The sequence below is a fragment of the Daphnia magna genome, linkage group LG1 (assembly GCF_020631705.1).
Source record: "Daphnia magna isolate NIES linkage group LG1, ASM2063170v1.1, whole genome shotgun sequence".
Lineage (NCBI taxonomy): Eukaryota > Metazoa > Arthropoda > Branchiopoda > Diplostraca > Daphniidae > Daphnia > Daphnia magna.
In genome coordinates, this window is record NC_059182.1 from 18,598,844 (window position 1) to 18,617,119 (window position 18,276).

At 40.3% G+C, this 18,276-nt stretch overlaps 1 protein-coding gene and 1 long non-coding RNA gene across 4 annotated transcripts; both read right to left on the reverse strand.

The window, feature by feature from the left end:
• Positions 1 to 12,456: 12,456 nt before the first annotated feature.
• On the reverse strand, positions 12,457 to 16,248 carry LOC116933208 (coiled-coil domain-containing protein 186). 3 transcript variants are annotated; one of them, XM_032941051.2, is made up of 14 exons: positions 15,974 to 16,248; positions 15,597 to 15,903; positions 15,395 to 15,533; positions 15,136 to 15,327; positions 14,946 to 15,065; positions 14,590 to 14,868; positions 14,370 to 14,512; positions 14,129 to 14,309; positions 13,819 to 14,058; positions 13,605 to 13,751; positions 13,268 to 13,528; positions 13,129 to 13,149; positions 12,850 to 12,999; positions 12,457 to 12,783 (listed from the first exon to the last, which is right to left on the reverse strand). In XM_032941051.2, exons 2-14 carry the CDS (start codon positions 15,839 to 15,841, stop codon positions 12,700 to 12,702), a joined length of 2,202 nt encoding a protein of 733 aa, XP_032796942.2. In that variant the 5' UTR covers positions 15,842 to 15,903; positions 15,974 to 16,248; the 3' UTR covers positions 12,457 to 12,699. The 3 variants fall into 3 exon arrangements, with proteins under 3 accessions (XP_032796942.2, XP_032796937.2, XP_032796947.2); XM_032941046.2 differs by having other exon boundaries at positions 15,964 to 16,248; XM_032941056.2 differs by lacking the exon at positions 13,129 to 13,149 and having other exon boundaries at positions 15,597 to 16,245.
• A 202-nt stretch (positions 16,249 to 16,450) lies between these two features.
• LOC123470018 lies at positions 16,451 to 17,128 on the reverse strand. Its single transcript, XR_006643384.1, has 2 exons — positions 17,044 to 17,128; positions 16,451 to 16,626 (listed from the first exon to the last, which is right to left on the reverse strand). It is a non-coding gene; the product is annotated as an uncharacterized LOC123470018 (long non-coding RNA).
• Positions 17,129 to 18,276: the final 1,148 nt, after the last annotated feature.

The window sequence follows — 18,276 nt, forward strand, 5'->3', positions numbered from 1 at the left end:
GGGGCGGATCCGTGCCTGTCTCATTATCAATCGCAATTCTGAAAAACGTGAATTCTCGATTGGCATGACGCAATGATTCGCTCGAATGTATACGTTGTGTAAAATATACAAACGGGTTATAATAATTTTAGAAAAAAATGAAATAAAATAAAAAAACATGTCAAGAATTTCTGGTAGAGAACGCTCGCAGCCAGGCTGAATTGTTTAGACAGACAGTCATCAAAGAAACGCGGGAAATTATTGGGCTGTCATTTTGAACGCACGGCGCAGGAAAAGAAGTGGAGATGAATATACACCTGATGAACATGAAAATAAATAAATAAATAAATAAAAACGTCTAAACTCGGCGTATAATAATATACGATTCAATATAAGAATAAGAGTCGCTATTCAATTAGCCCAATGCCATCAATGATGCGGTCGTCGCGGAGGGGAGAAAGGCCGGCCCGGATTGCGCGGCGTCTCACAGAGCACGCGCGCTGTTTTACATAGACAGGAGAGGGGCGCACAACACACTCTTAGCTGCAACATTTTCGTTGAAAAATATATTTAAAAAAAAAGAAAAAGAAAAGAAAATGGTCCTTTCTTCAAATGAATATTTATGACTTTTCATCTACATACCCCTGTGATACAATAGTCTTTTGAGCATAATAGGGTTACAAGTAAAAAGGAAAAAAGCCTTTAGCAGTGGCGCTATACAAGTTGAAAACGGACAGACGGACTCGTTTCCTCCTAAATTCAATGTTCCCCCCCTCCTTTGGCATTCATTTGCGCGCACCTGTGTGTTCGCCTCGTTATTTCTACATGATCCCTAATTCCCTATAAATACTCGCCAAGCCATTTTTTGTTTTTTTCTCCAAATATATTCCACCTTTTCTTTTTGGAAATTAGACGCAATGCTGCGCAACAGTCAAACAGCCACACTAAATAGCCCAGCTGATTGCTCTCTCCTTTACCTCGCGCTATTTCAAGCTGTTGCGGTCTCTTCTTCCCAATTGAATCTATTTTTTTCTTTTTTTTAGAAAACACGAATAGTCTTTTTTTTTCTTTTTTTTTAAAACGCTGTCGGCGCTCCGTTGCGTGGACTTGTCGGGTTTGCTGTAGCCTCTCCCCCAAATTGGGAGCGCTATTTTCTTCGTCATATTATAACAAACGCCGGAGGAAGAGATAGAAAAAGGAAAAAGAAAAAACAGAAAGAAGAAAAACATGCTGATGACTGTTGGCTATGGATGAAACGTTCACCGCAACGAGGAGACAATGAGTCGTTAGGTTATCGAATATATTTAGCAGCGGCGGGGCACAAGGTTTTCTTTCACTATATTTCGAATCGGCCCGCGCGCCAATTAGCAACACATTCAAAACAACATCAAGGAATGTGTGGCTTCCCATCATCTCTCCTCTATTTAGACTCGCCCTACGTCCTAATAAATGATCTTTCATCAACAAACAGTCCCGAAAACATACCTTATAGCAGAGCACCTGTGGTGTGTAGACTACAGTATTTATACACTATATTATATACATCAAATGTGCATATATATCTAGTCGAAAGAGCCTGAATGTGTTGTTGTTTCTCTGCGGCGCTGCTGCCGCTGGGTATACGTACAACAAAACGTATGTATATAGTCTATACCCTCATCACTGACATTAAATCCAAAAAATCAGTGGGAATATCTATTAAACACGCGCAACTTTGGCGGGCCTGTCATGTCTACACGTCCGCGCAACGGCACATGTATTATACCGCACCTCAACACATTTTTCTTTTTCTCAATAGGATTTTTGTATTTGTTTATTTCTTTTTTCTTTTCTTTTTTTTTTTTTATTTATTTGTTCGTCAAATTTATTACGGATACGTATATAAGCACTGAAGAATGATATGTGCATACTGGATCTATATAGGGTGCATGATGTGCTCTGTGCACGAGTTCTCTCTTGTTGATGTGCTGCCTCTGTTGATGGGCAGACGGATTTCCCGCTGAGCGTTTAGACGTCGATCGACCATCTCTTTTAACATATCCAACCCCGGCAGCAACATCATAAACATGAGAGGGGGGGGCCCTCTTCACAAGATACCAAGGGAAATGGAGGGAGGGGGGGGATCGCCCACCGCGCGAAGAAATGCATCTGCGATGGACTAAAAAAGCCACACACAGTCGAATATATCGCCGCTCGGAAAGTCATTGAACAAGATTACCATAAATACCATCATCATCGGTTATATGATAGTTGGATGGAATACAAAAGACAATCGCCGGTTAGATATACGCGTGATGTGTTCGTGAACGTGTAAACGTTTCCAATTGAATGCGTCACGAACGTGCGCATTGTGAAGTTGGACGTTTATAGCGCAACATTTCCAGAAACGGCTCGTGCCACGAGCCAACTGATTGAACGGGGCGTGTCTTGCGGACCCTGTCCACCTGGAACCAAATGCTTTCAAATACAAGCACCTGTCATATGAGTCTTGCCAACTGCCGCGTTTTTTTTGGTTTGTTTTTTGTAAGAGAAAAAACTCTGTAATAAGAAAAAGTTTTGAAAAAAAAGAAAGAGAGAAAACGAGGGGAAAGGGGAATATTTGAATGTTTTGCGTGTTGATGTGATGGACGCGGATAAAACGAAACACGGAAGAGACAGCTGATGTGCATACGAGGGACGTTTGTTTCTGAATACGAAACTACAAAGTTAGACGCTGCACCACATCGATTATCACAAGTTTTTAACGTGACTGGAACTTTGTTTTTCCCTTTTTGATAGTTCGCTTAGCGTTGCGTATATCGTTTCGGCTTATTTGAACAGTTTCTCTTTTGTTTTTTGGTTTTTTTTCGAACCGTTTTCTAAAGAGTTTGAGCCATCACGACTCTCAAAGGAGGACGCGGACCCCTCAATTCTTTGGTTGCTCCTTTGCTTTATGAAGTTTTCCTTTTTTATTTTTTCCACAGCGATAGTTGCAGCACAACAATCACTGGCCTGTAGACACACACACAAAAATGAGTAACCCATACTCATCGTATAAAGCTGCCCCCTCTCTCCAATCGAAGCGAGGCACCCGCCCCAATCGTGTCGCAACTGCACGCATCAACACATTTCTATAACAGAAACCTATTGAGCTCTCAATTGCCCTTTTTTCTTGTTTATTTTCCATTGCCATTGTTTTCTACCCGTTCTCGACATGCGTGAAGAAAATTCATCGAACAATATGACGAACTGCATTGGGTGTGTGTTGCTTTTAACTTGCGACGTTGGAAGGTGATGATATTAATAACACCATATATAATACACAAGACACGCTTGATGGATGAGGTGATGTGTTAGGGTGTCTGCCTTGCTCATTAGTCGCGATTCACCTTTCCTCTACGTGTTACACATTTCCGTGTATTTAATAAACGGCCACTTCTCCTCTAAAATGACCGACACGACGTGCCTCTTTGTCCCGCGTTCTATTTATAGACGCGTTTAAATCGCACAGACGTGTGTGTCGCAGGAGATTTTCGGTATGGCAAGAATGGACACAACTGCGACTGCCTTGCTGCTATGTCTCTTGTAATACAAGAGATTTTCTCTCGTGCTGGAGAATGTCGACAACCAGCAGAGCAAAGAAAGAAGGAAAAAGAAAAGAAAAAAAAAACGAGCGTAGATGAGCTCGTTAGTAACGCAGCAGCGGTGAGAGGGAAACAGAAAGGAATGAAAAGGGGAGGGCCAGCTTTTAAATGACGATGATGTAGCATTTTTCTCGAAAGGGCATTTTTTTCCTATATTCCATCGTGTATAGGGCTTTGCGTTCATTGGCAATGGATCAACTGTCGTGGGCTAATGATCTGCGCCCAAATGGGCGTGGCCGACGCTTCATCATCCGTCGTCACTTTATATAACAACATACTTTGCCCAGCCTTCCTAAATCTTATCTTTCCGTCTGAAAACTCTTATGGCTCGTGCTTTTCCGATGGCTATAGGGTCTACATACACAACTTGTTTTAAAAATAAACGCTCCGGCTCTCGTTATAACACGGGCGTTATATGCAGCATATAGAGCCGCACTTTTGCTTTCGTTCCGCGCAGCACAAATGTCTCGTACAGACCTGTTTCTTGTCATCCATTTTGTTTTGTTTTTTCGTCTCTTTTAGAAAGTCTGTATGCCTCTGTAAAACTGTGACGAAATCAAATCTATCGCATGCATCTTCATTGCTACCCAACGTTTCGGGTTTGATTTTTTATTGTGAAACTGCCGAATATAGACGCAGAATGTCACGTCGTTTTCTTATATTCCGCATAAATAATGACGAGCGTGACTATCCGTCAGCTGGCACGAGCCACAACGTCCGTGTTGCGCACCATGAAAGGAAACGGCCATCAAGAAAATGACGTCCCAGTCACTTTGCCACGAACAAATCAAATCATCTCTATACGTGTAAACGTCTAATGATAAATATATACACCTAGCTAATACACGATGATACGTCTTGAAATCCTGCAGCTATGTATATATATATTAAGAATGTTGTGATAACCAAACCAAACCAAAACAAAACGAAAAGAGAGTTGAAATGAATTGGATCCCAAAGCGGAGAAAGAGAAAAACAAAGTTGTCATCATCAAGGTGATGGATGATGAATATCGGTCTTGGTCAGCCACACGAGGGGGGTTAACTTGATGAGACGTGTCTCTCTTTTTTTATTTTATTTTCTTTTTTTTTTTACCTTATTTTGTGTTTATACCTTTTCATTATTTGCTGATGGCAAAAAGAGTAAGCAAAGCGCTCGCCGAAAGTTCAACCAAATAAAAAAATCTCGTGCACATGTCCATCAGGTCTATATAGTAAACACTTTAACTGATGATGATTTAAGCTGATGATTTAGCCTTCCGAAAAACCTAACCCTCTCCTTACCCCCCACCACAGACGAAGGTGATTTCCCGCTGTTTTCGACAACGTTTCACTTTAAAAAAAATTCTACTTATGGAGAAGGATGCGGATATACGTTAAAGACATTCCGTCTTCTTCTTTTCGAATAGGTATAGGCCTAGATGTAAAAACGATTTCCTTATGAAGTGGAGATGGACCTAGACGAGCAAGGGATCAAACGTCGTGGTAAAGAAGAGAGGGGGGTTCGACCCGCCACCACGTCAAATAATTTTTTTTTTTCCAACGGAAGACAACTAAATGTGGTATATAGAGTTATAAGAAAATTAAAAAAGAAAAAGACTCGAAGGGCTGTTTTTGTTCAACTATAGGCCTAAATAGTTTGTATTTTCTCTCGATGAGATGCTGACCTGCTGCTGTGTCAGTACAGGTGGGCTGGTTGAGTTGACGGACTGATGGGCCAAACTCCGGCGGCATTCAATTTTGAACGACCCCCTTAAAAAAAAACAAAAAAACACAACACACACAACAAACATTTCTCTCTCTTTTAATGTATTTGATGTATACACACTTTTGCGGTCTTTTGTTTGTTTTTATAGGGTTTCTCTTCTGTCCATCCTGTTTCCTCTTCGGGGTTAAATAGAGTCATCATCTTATAAGAGAGAGGAAACGTATAGTCTTATCTTTATTCACCTGCCCCCTCCTTTTTGTTTTGTCCGTGAAAATACACCCACCCACGGTGACTCGTATATCAGTTAAGACGACACGGACCTCCTCACCTGATGAATGACACTCTGATGGGAGGCCTATAGGCCTTTCTAAAAAAAAAACGTCAAATAAGAAAACGCTGCCGCTGCTCCTGAGGTCTCCTGTATTAGATTATTATGTTTGTTGTTTTCTTTGTGTGTTTTGTTTGATGCCTCATACAACTCTGCACATGATAACAGAATTGTTATATATATATATATGCTGTATATACTTCCACGGTCCTGTCCGCCTTTCCGTGTCTCTTACATCCCCCCCCCACCATCATTCCCTTTTCTTTACCTTTGGAGAAGAAAAATATGTCTGGTATTTCACCCTCGAATCTTTGCCTACCATCTCCCTCCTTGCTTTTCTTCCCTTCTTTGTTTCTAACAAACGGAGCTGATATTTACAGTTAAGAAACATGCCACATAGCATGGATGATTACAAGTCAAGAGAAATGGACACGAAAAAGAGAGCTCTAAGGTGAAAATATCTTTTCATTAGTACATAGCTGTATACACAGGCACATTCACTGATGGCTTTATGTACGTACGTATGTCTCTATATGGATATAGGCTAAGGTATAAGCAATTACCACCTATACAGGCCTACATGAGTCGCCGAAAACCACCGACAACCGGACCGACAATATGTGTGTTTTGTTTTTGTTTTTTTTTCTCTAAAAAGGGTTAATCAATTACAATTCCTTTTTCTGCTGTGGCACATTTGGAAATACGCGGGGGTTATAAATGGAATGAGAGGGGAAGAAAAAAGGGGCCACTTGGCTAATGACTAGAAAAAATAAAACAATAGCAGATGATCAGCTCTTTAAAAGGAAGTCAGGAATGTTGTTGTGTTATTGTATTCGACTTTGCAGACAGGACCAAAGAGACGACGTGTACAGGCAAACTAGAAAGGGAAGAACAAGAAGAAAGAAACAACCCCCGATGGGGGGTAAAAGACGACATCTTTTCGTTTCTGTAATATAGCCAAAACAAAACCTAAATATGTCTTTCTAAATATAATCAAGGACGAGAAATGCAGCGATTGTTTATGTATTCCTGATTAACTGGCTGACTGGAATCGCCTCGTTGTCCCTTCTCCTTTATATTCTCGACGTTTTCTTTCACAAACGGTTTGTTGTCATTTCTAAAATACCAATGGCTTTTTGGGGCTTTATTAAGAGAAAGTTGAAATAGCTCCTCTATACCGGTGTAACCATTAAGGAAGAGACTAACGAGCTGTTGAAAGTCTGGCCCGTTTAAAACCAAAGTGTGTGTTTATAAATGAACCGGTTTCCCCCGGCCAGCATCAGCATATCACGCATTCATCCTTGTGGCCATCCTCTTTTGATTTGAAATCCTTCCCATCTTTCAATGCAATAAGATGGAATTGCAGTTGGAGCTTTGAATTTAGTTTGTGTCTTCATTGTCCAGTTATCAGACCTAAGAAAAATAAGAAAGAAATTTGGTTTTTCAAGCGCAGGAAATTCGATCGCTATGATGGCGCGATGCTGGAACTCATTTCAATTCAAAACTTTGGAGGCTTAATGTGAATAACGCTGCCGCACCGGCTCCTCCTCTTTCTTTTACAATCCTCATTTTCATCCCCCGTCTATTTCTCCCTAATTTCATTTTCTCCGAAAGGGGTTATTAACGTTGAAAGTGTCGCATCGCACAGCAGTGGGGCCAGAAAACACAAGACTGTCGATTCCAGCAAATGGGTTGGACATCAGCACCGCACGAATAGTGTTACACCATAAGACGGCAATATGGCCGCGTATAGAACCTGTCCTCTATCTCAAATGATGGAGTCATTTAATATTAGTTGTCTTAAATGATGCGACGGTCAGCGCAAGTATCCAATAACGCAACACACAAAAAAGTCGTTAAAAAAAAATAATACCAACTTTAAATGATTAGGATTTTTTCTTTCTTCTAGATTTAAAAAAAAAAGGGGGGAGGAGAGAAGAAAGTTCGACGCAGAGTTTTTAGCGATATCGAGTGACAACAACCCACCAACATTTTTTTTTGTTCTTCTTCGTTAACTTGTCTGTATTTTTTTTCTTTGGTATAGACTGATGATGTGTCTCTCTCGACCGTCCTTTCTTCTTTTTTTTTTTGTTGGTCGTTTTCCTCCTCTTTTTCGGTGCTTCATGTAAATCGAGATCGAGCCGACGCTGCTGCCATAAAGGCGGCAAGCGCGCGCGGCTACATGGAACTCATTCTCAATTCTGATAACGTATCTGCGCACGTTTGCTTTGCTGCTATATGGCTTAATTGTGTTTTCTCCAGTACCTATAAGGCAATGTACATGAAGATGGTGGTTATTAGGAAAAATAAAAAAATATGTATATATTTTGTTGGGCTATTCTGGAAAAGAAAAATGTGTATGTATTACATGGTTGCGCATAATGCAAGAGAAAACGAGGAGCGAGAGCTGAAATCTCGCAAGAAAAATAAAATCCGAATTCTTTTTTGACTTGGAAACAAAACGCTGGATGGTATTGATCATTATTTATACGTTGTAACTGTTTCAACAGCTGGAAAACACCTTTATTCATTAGAGCTATATAGAGACTATAACCCTCCGCGATGCGCTCATTAAACGAATCGGCCTTCCCCCCATCCGATTGAATAATAATGAGACTTTAACATCAGCAGCGCCATAGCATGCCAACTCATTTTTCTAACTCTTCTTGTGTATTAATTATTAATTTCTACCCTTTTAGTCCTGTCTTTTTGTTTCTTCTTCTTCTTCTTCTTTCGTGTGTCTATAAATCAGTCGACACGGCGCTAGTCAAAACGCATTTTTCGGGACGCACGGTGGTATGATGACGACGACGAAAACGATGATGATGATGACTGCTCTCTTTATTAGCTCGTTTTCCCTTCAAATGGAAAGCTTAGACGAAGCACGTCACAAAAGGCAAAGTCCATTATAAAACAAACAACACAACGACTATAGATTTAATAGCTGTGGATTCTTACACGATAAATGTGCGTATATAGACGTGGCGGTGATGTGTACAACGCAGAGCAAATATTACATCACTGAACGGGATTTAACATTTTGGGTGGACTTTAATTACTTCCGGTTCGGAATGAAAAGAAAAAACAAACAAAACAAGGTAAAACGTTTTGCTTTGAGGAGGGGGGACCAACTCCGCCGCTGCTGGAACCCCCTCCCAAGCAAACTACTCTGTCATGATTCATTACTCGGATTGTTCCACAAACTATTATTTACGATGCGCGCAGCATATAGCATTTCCTTAACAACGACACGCAAAACACACAACAACAATAAAAACACTACAGAAAAAAGAAAAAAAGAAAAAACAATTCTAGAAAAGTTTTGACAGACAGAAAAAGGATTATGTCCCTAACGATGAGCCACACAGCAGCGAAATGGAATAGTATAGTCGAGATTATGATGACTCTTATTTTCGACCATCACTGTGAGAAGGCTTTTTATATATAACGATTTACAGCACATAGAGGGTAGGTTGCTCTTTATTTTTTTGCCTATAGCCTCATTTCCATCTGTTTTCATTTTATTACTGTTGCGTACATCCTTTTTCGTAAAGTGAGTCACTTAAAACTCACGCAACACGACAAAGCGACTCGCTATACGACCTACTACTTTTGAATACAGCGTATACAGTTGGCGATGATGTGCTGTTTGTTTTGTTGTTGTCGCAGCGTGTCATTATTGTGACCATCAAAGTGAAATCGTTTTCCAAGTTTATTTTGTTCCGGCATTTGCGTGCAAATGTATATGTATAGCGCGATAATCAGACGAAAAACGCACAAGTTCCATCACCGGTCGTCGCAGAGCTCACGACCTGCGTGCAAAATAGACTCTATACGTATATATATATACGCGCGATGGAGGATATAAAGGCTATACTTTTACGACACCGTATAGCACCATGTACAAAAGAGTCTGACACTATCACCCACTGTTGTAAATCAATTATGCTATACGACATTAGCTGTGGTCGTATAACTCTATAAAGGACTTGTCTCTCTTTTTCATTACGTCCCGTCCCCCCTTCCACACACACACACACACGTCGTGTTGTTGACGTTGTTGCGACCTTATCAAACATATCGCACACGGTACAAAGCTCTGAATCAGCATGTGAAAAAAAGCAAACAAAACCAAAAATAAACGAGTGTAGGATTTCTAATAAAAAGCCTTTGCGTTGCAGGCAGGTTGTATTATTAAATTATTGCTCCCGACAGCACATCATCTGGGGGCCTCAGCACCTGTATATTATAACCGGCAAGGTCGATACAGCCGCTAGACGATGCGAACATCAATCTCAAATCATTTTATATGTAGACTTTATTGTTATATACGAAAGGCCTCAGAGTTTGCTGGTGCTGCTGCTGCTGTTTCAGGCACTGCAATATAAGCGTTCTTTATATTCTCATTTTTTATTATGACATGTGTTTGTTTTTAAGGCTGCGTCGCGCTGTTCTTTCGAGTGGGAAAACTGGCGGATAAATCTGTCGACCAACGACTGCACGTTATTTGCTTTAATAAGAAAATGACTAAGCCATTCGGCTAGGCAGCCCCCGTCTGTGTTATAAATCCATTAAGTGTCAGACACGACACGACTGAAAAGTTGGTAGATTTGACTGTCTCAACATGGCCGATTGATCCAAAGATTTTCTTCTTAGGATGAAGGCGGTTTTGGCCATCTGCCGTGTTGTTTTACACTTTGCATCGTTGCTGCGCAATTCTTCTTTCATCGTTTCGTTATCGACAGACAAAAAAGAATGCCCTATTCCGTCGCCTGTTTCCAGCGATGAGTTTACTCCTCTTTCTCGTGTGTCTGTGTGTGTGCGTGTGTCTATGTCTACGAGCCATCATTATCTTTTTAGCTATAGAAAAAGAGCCACAAAAAAACTAGACAAAAAGGCAGAAGGCAGTAATTATCTAATGAGATATGACAGTGTTGGCATTATTAGAGAAGCTCAAATGGTCATGAGTCAAATGGGCCATCATCCTGGCGCATTCCCGCGTGCAGGCTCCTCCCACCTCCTCTTCAGAATGGAAGGCGGCCAAAGCCAAAGAAGAAAAAAAAAATAAAAACTTAAACAAGACAAAAAAAAAGGGGAAGGAAAATATGTGGCTCTCATCATGTGCATCCTTGTATCTCTGTTTATTTTCGAGAAGTTGGCATGGCTTGCGCACATCTAAAGACGCACAAACTATTACACGAACGATGACGACGAAAGAACGGCAGAAAGGGGAACGCGTAGTTAGTGGCCCATTTTTTGGGGGCGATGCGGCCTATTCATTATCACCGACACATGACAAACGGCCATCATTGCATTGCCTTCATGGCTTCGTGCAGTACAACCAACTCTCTCATCTCGCTCGTTTTAATACGGACGACATTTTGGCTCTTCCATTTCCTCTTCCATAAGCTCGCAAACTAATATACATACAGCGAAATATATACAGACGTGCTGTGTGTGAGTGTTTCTGTTTTTGCTCGTCACAAATGTAAGACATATAGCTCGGTCTACAAATAAAGATAAATTTATAGACCAGTGTGTACATAATAACGCAGGCCAGCCAGAAAAGTATATACATCTTCCGCATGATCCGCATTTAGTCTAATCGTTCTGGCAGCCCACTGAAAGATTGCTCAACTCATGCTTACACACACACACACACACACAACGATGCCTCTTTTTTCTTTCTTATCTTCTCCTCCCTCCTCGACGTCTAGTATTTCGTCTTGTTAGCCAGCGGCTTTGCCTTTTCAGCTCGTTCGTGTATATTTAGACTTTTGCTCGGATATACAACTAGGCAAAAAGATTCTTTCACCTCCCCCACGGTTGGGAAGAAATCTTTTGTCGTGTTCACCGTCAGTTTAGGATGCATACGATCGCTAATCATTACCTGTCGTTCACCGATGTATCCCACTTTGGCCCGTCGACATCGTTGCTGCATGTACAATGATGACTCTTTTCTTCTGGCAATCGTCCTGTAGCATCTCACATCTCTCGTTTATTTATTTTTTTTTTCACGGTTCGGCGTTCTAACTATCCATCTTTACACACAGCACGCCGGCGTTTGAAGCCGCCATATCGCATTATCATATTCATGATTGGACGAAGAAAGAAGAGGACGAATTAGCATGTCAAGTACCTGATGTCCGAGATTTTCTTTTTCTCTTCTTTTATTCGGGAAACTGCATGCGGACGTTAGATTTTTCTTTTGAGAAGTTACTCGACTAAACGATTTGACCAAGCCGAAAGCTTGGCATCAAAAACACACTTTGACCTTTTCTTTTTTCCTTCCCTTTTCTACCTTCAAATCTCAATTTTCATTTCAATGTTCTGAATACCAAATCTAGAATTTCTGATCTGAAAAAAGTGTGCCTGAACGAATGCAATTCTTTTAGTTTTACGCGTTTTCCGTTTATGAAACCGTTTTCTCTTGTTGAGTCTATTCGGTGACAGAATGAATCGAGTTAACCTCTTCGACAAATAAAGTTTCGGAGAGTAAAAAGCCTAAAAAAACAAAATAAAAATTGACTTCAACAGGAAACGAAGGGGAATCTGCTACGCTCTACGAGTTCCATTTTCCCTATACGACAGCTTCGCAAAAATGGGCAAAGAATTGAGTCTCTTCTTTATCGGTCGACTTCCACCTCGTTTACTCTGCACCCGCGCTGTGACCAGAAGCAGCAAACACAAGACACTAAAGCTGGCCACTATCTCGAAAATCGTTGTAGGAGATGTGAACGACTTCACGATCACGGCTGCACGCGATCCCGGGACGATTTCGCGCTACATTACACACGCAGACACATCACAATTTCGAGATATGCTTCCGAATATAATAGCTCGTAACGTCTGATTGCACACATTTAACAACAACAGCAACAACAATAACGACAACATAATGGATAGTGGTACAGAAATAGTAGTCTGATTTAAGTTAACCTATTTAAAAAGAAATAATATGTTTCCATAAAAAAATTATTGACAAAAAAAGAAATCAGTTAAAACGATGAGATGCCGCCATGCGAAGAGTCATCTTCGTTTCATTTGCACTTTTTGACGCGTTTACGCTTGCTTTTGTTGTTGCAATAGCGATTGATATTGTTGGCTTATCCTAGCTACTTCAGCGCCTAATGTACTCAAGTTATCCTGCAAAATGGCGAGAGATGTGTTACGTAGGCAATTTGAACAACGTATAAACACCACATTCTATACTTTAAGCATTATGTTTTTCAAAAGTGTGTCTTCCAGGACACTCTGCAGTTTCTGGTTGATTTCCATGCTCAGTTCCAAGCTCAGACCGTTGTCCAGGCTCTTCATATTGTACATGGACGACATGATGCCACCGTGCTTCGCCATCTCAGCCTAGACGAAAGGGGAAACATGGAGAATTGTTTTGTCCATTAAACATTTTCCTATGACCATTCATTGACACTTTGATAACGAGAAGCAAAGCGACAAGGATATTCCAGAAGGTTTCTGAGTTTTCTTTACCTGATACAACAACTTCATGTCCTGAAAGCGCAGCAAATGATGAAAGAGTGAAAAAGAAACAAGACAGATTGATCTACAGTTTTCTAATGTTACTCTGGTGTATGGAACAGTTGGAGAATTCAGTTACTTGACCGCTCACCTTGTGTCGATCACTAGCCTCACTAGCCAGCGACCCTGCATCCTCCTTTGCAAAGAAGAATTGGATGATTCGGTTCTTTTTCTTGACTTCAGCCACAAGATCTTGGACGTGCTCTTCCAGGAAATCGAGTTTCTCGCTCTTTCGGGCATTGTCACGTTGGACGCGAACCATTTTTTCAAAAAGGGCGCTACGCTCCCAATCCGGTGACATGTTGACCGGTGCAGACGTGGGAGAAGGAGAATGCTCTGGGGTTCGATGCTCCTGTCAAATGGAAAACATGCCCATTAGGTATACCGACATGCAAATTTACTGCTTAAATTCAAATTGATTTTCTTACGATGCCTGTGGTGTTCAAGGACGTGTTCGAACTCGTCCTGGAACCCAAACTGGTTCCGTCATTGTTGTGAGTAGCGTTGGCGTTTGCTGATGACGACTCAATCTGATCAAGCCGTTTCTTAGTCACCCTCAACTCTCGTGTCAATTCCTGTTACGTGAAAATTTAAGAATCAGTTGAGGTTAACAACTAAATAGTAAACATGAGAAGGTTCCACCTTGAGATTAATGGCGTGTTTTCTACGGACCGATGCCAGCTCGTTCTGTAGTTCGCGGACTTGTGTTTGCAAATCTTCGCAAAGCCGAGATTTCTCCGAGACAGTACGTGCCCAAGCGGTCGCCTCGCCATTCCGGTTCTCTTGCTCATGTGTTAACTCTAGCTTGGCATTCTTCCACTTGCGCTCGACTTCTTCCAGCTTGGCAAGGATTTCATCCCTGTGAGTTTTCAATAATTGGGCCTACGCAAATTTAACAGACAAAATATAATTTATAGCGCTTTAGATGAATAGACGTATTCCGAAAACGTACCTCCTCGTGGACGGTGGCCAATTCTGACTGGAGTCGAACATTAGTTTCAGTAAGTCGTTGAGTGAATTCAAGAAGTTCACTTTCTTTCGCCCGGCATCTTTGCATGTCCTCTTCTAAATCTATATTAGATTGCTTGATGAGGTCAAGTTCTTCCTGGTGTTTCGAGTCTCTTTGCCTTTGGCTATTACAACAAGAACAAGGTTAATGAATGTTTGTTAATTTTTAAAGATGTAAACCTCACTATTCTAACTGTGTTTGCACTCCATCCATTTCGGCCAATTTGGTTTGAGCTTGAATCAGAGAATCCCGCTGCTGACAGACTTGTTCTTTTAATTGGTTGATGTTGTCTTCCTGTTCCGATCGCTCTTTCTGAATAACTTGTAGCTGCGAAAATGCCAAGATGCTCCCGTAAATACAGTAGGGATACTCAGGAAATTGAATTTTTGTTGAATATTAATTACTTTGGACAAAAGGCTGCTATTTTCTTCAACTAGCTGGGTATGTCTAGTTTTCACCATCTCGAACTCTTTGAGGGCGTTTTTATAACCAGCCGTTTTCTCCTCCAAACTTTGTTTTTCCATAATAAGGCGTGCTTTTTCTTCGAGCAGATGGGCGTCATTGATTGCTTTGGCATCACTCTGCTTGGATTTCAGTTCGTTGCAGTTGCGCTTTAGGTCTTCTATTTCATCCTTGAGTAGTTTGATTAGCTGCACGCTTTTCTCATATTTCGATTGTGTTTCCTGAGTCAAAAACAAGTAAGATGCAATTTCATTCACCCACACGTAAGTCACAGATACCAAATCACAAAAACTCTTACCTGATGACTTTCGGTTTCAACTTTTAGCTTGTTTTGGCCCCAACGGAGTTTGATCTCTCTGGAATTGACTTCTTCTTTTAGTCTATCAACTTCTCTTTGGGAGGCGAAATACTCATTGGACTATTTACAAGAAATCAAATGAAACAATTTCATTTTCCAAGAACAAGGAAGGTAAAAATCTCCAATGTACCTTAACTTCCAGCATATTGCACACTCTAGCTTTTTCGTTATTCATTGCTTTGATCTTCTCCAACAGAACATCTCGCTCTTTGAATGAGTCTTTCATTTTCTTTTCCATGCTGTCTCTCTGGCTGTGGGCAACAATGACTTCTTTTTCACTGTGTGCGTACTTGACAACCATAGAATCCCTTTCTTTTTGCACCTATTATACACAGGAAGAAACATTTGTTTTCATAAGAAACCAAACAGTAGAAGCACAAACAAATTACTTTGGATAATTTGGATTCATATTCAGTTTTCAGCTTTGCAAGTTGCTGTTGCCAATATTCTTCACTTTTAATAAGATGGCTTCTCAATTCCAAAATCTCTTTTTGGCAATTATTCCGTTCTTCTAGCAGACTGTTATACCTGTACCAGTAAAACAGTTTCTTTAATAAAATATGAATTTATATAATTTTGCAATAATTGTACCTTTCTTCATGATCACTTTGGAGCGGATCCACTTGGTTAACAACTTCTGAAAAATCAGATCCAACTGACAAATCTTGGGATTTCTCTTTCATTATGTCATAAATAACTGGAGCTGACCCATCTGGATCTGTATGTGTCCCATTTGGAACAACGTTCTCGGGGATTATTACATTCAGTTCGTTTAGTACAGTTGTACCATTCACTTCAGAAATTGCAACGTTTTCCAAACAAGACGGATCCATCATCCTTCTCGAGGGAAGTGTTCACACTCAGTGTGAACCCGTATCACACTTCCATACTTTTCTCACTGTAATTGCAACAAGTACCGTTATTGTATTTGTTGGACAGAAATGAATAAACTTTCGACCTAATCTGACATTTGTTGGATACTCCGCTTTTCTTGTACAGCTGATTGGACGTGTCAAATCCCACCATCGTCATGACAACATATTCTTTTCGTCTGCTTTTTGGATTGCATGCTATTTCCATGTTAAATTGTTTTTAGCCATTTAATTTCTATGTAAAACTACGGTAAATAGTTGGATGCCAATCATTAACTAACAAGCCAAGACAAAAAACAGAAAACCTTGACGCACTAAAGAATTTCATAGCATTAATCTATTAAAGCATAGAACATCGGTCTTCCCTAGTCGAGACCGTCACTGCTACATCCCAGAGGGACTATTCCGGCCCTCTGATTGGCTCTCTCCCTCTCCTCACCCTAAAGCCCTCTCAACCCTTTCTGCTTGTGGTGTGTGGCGTGTGTGGGGCGTGTGTGGAGTTTTTTGTCGGGCTGCCGCCTTCATTTGTTTTGTTTTTTCGTGTTTTATTTATGCTATTTATGTTTACGTTTATTATTTGTAATTTATTTATTTATGCTATTACATTATATATACCTTTATTGAATCGCTTTTCAACTAGGGGCCCTCACTCCGTTCAGGAAGTTCCCGATAGGGTACAGCCTGGACGCCAATTCGCCACACAGAAACCCGGAAATCATTTGCTCTTCCGGAAAAACTGACGACTGAGGCTCTGAGTAATCAAGTAGAGCAAGTTAGTTATATCGATGGGCAAACAGTTTGTTTAAGAAACGTTCAAACTGGACGAACTAGTGTCAAGTTAAACGTCATCTAGCGGTAGTAAATTACCTTTGGGAAACAAACAAATTAAAAAGAAAGAAGCTCCATTCGGATTTTTAATTATAATAAGTATCTTAATTGCTCGAAAGGTCAGCCTGTACTGATAATGACGAAAAAAAAAACGGAATAATAGCTCCATCATCTTAACGCATGCAAGAAAAAGTATTTGAATTTGTTAGAATAAAACAGCTCATTTTTTAGTTTTTGCAAATTGTCACGCAAATTTTCCGGAATTAACCATTAGGGGCTTGTTTCTTATTGCAACCCGAGTCCCGCAATATTTTATTACCCAAATAACATCCGCTTACCTCAAAGTCGCCAAAATATAACTCGTTAAGCAGGTATTAGGTGTCCGAGGTGTAGCCAGAATTCCTATCCCTACCCCTGTGAGAGCCAATAAGACGAAAAAGGGAGGCGAAGACTTCGCCATCTGGCGTTCAGAATCGAACTCGTTGTAAAATAAATAATCAATATTGAGGCATGAAATGAAAAAATAAACAAAAAATTAAGGGAAGTTAGTTATGAAACGGATATGTTTTTTTTTCGCATGCATAACAATCAAATAAATATCATTCGTTCTATTTTCGAACCTGTTAAATGTACAGAAATCTTTTCTTCTGTAAGGCTACAATCTAGGAGAGCGAACATTATTGAATTAACGCGGTGTTTCACGTTTACACGTGTTTCTATTGTCTACAGAATGGTCACAAAAAGTTGCGTAGTGCACAGGTGTGCAAATACCAGTTTTTAAAAAACGTGATTCTTTCCATGAGTTTCCATCGAATAACAGTTTGCGTGATGAATGCATAGGTGAAATTAGAAAGCACGAAGGATTTAAACAGGAAATGAATCCGATTTTTCAACATTTTCAACGCCAAATATCCCCATACGCTTGGGGATATTATGATGATTATACTATTATGAAAATATTACTATATATTCAACTTTTTGTGCTGATTTTAAATATGAAGTCAAAAACAGACTATCTTTTATGCATATGCCTTGAATCGACGCCAAACCATTTTTCGCGCTCACGCGCACTACGACGTACGCGGTCTCACGCGTATTATACGACTACCGCCTATTTCGATGAAACAAATCACAAAGTGCTTTATGTATTAGGATTAATCAGTATATATTTATTCACTTTTATCATCCATGAGAATATTTTAAAGATTTTTACAAAGTAAATATAATTATATTAAGAAGCGAGCTTTTAAAAAAAAGAAATGTTTCCTTGAGGAAGGAAATGAAACATGTAAGCCAAAAAATTTGCCTGTATGAAGAGGCGATCATTGTCAGGGGGTGACAGCATGTCTTATTCGTGCGTGTCTTATTCGCCCCCCTTTCCCTCCCGTCTATAGAGAAACGAGAAAGTGGGACAAGTTCGTTAAATTATTTTCTTTTTTCGTCGTCGCTTAGAAGTTGATGATTTGAGGGAAAGAACTGCCTCACAGCAACCCCGATCTACCAACTGCTGCTATTTTTGCCGCTGAATGCGCAAAGCAACAATCAAGCGATTCAAGCGACTGAGTAACAGT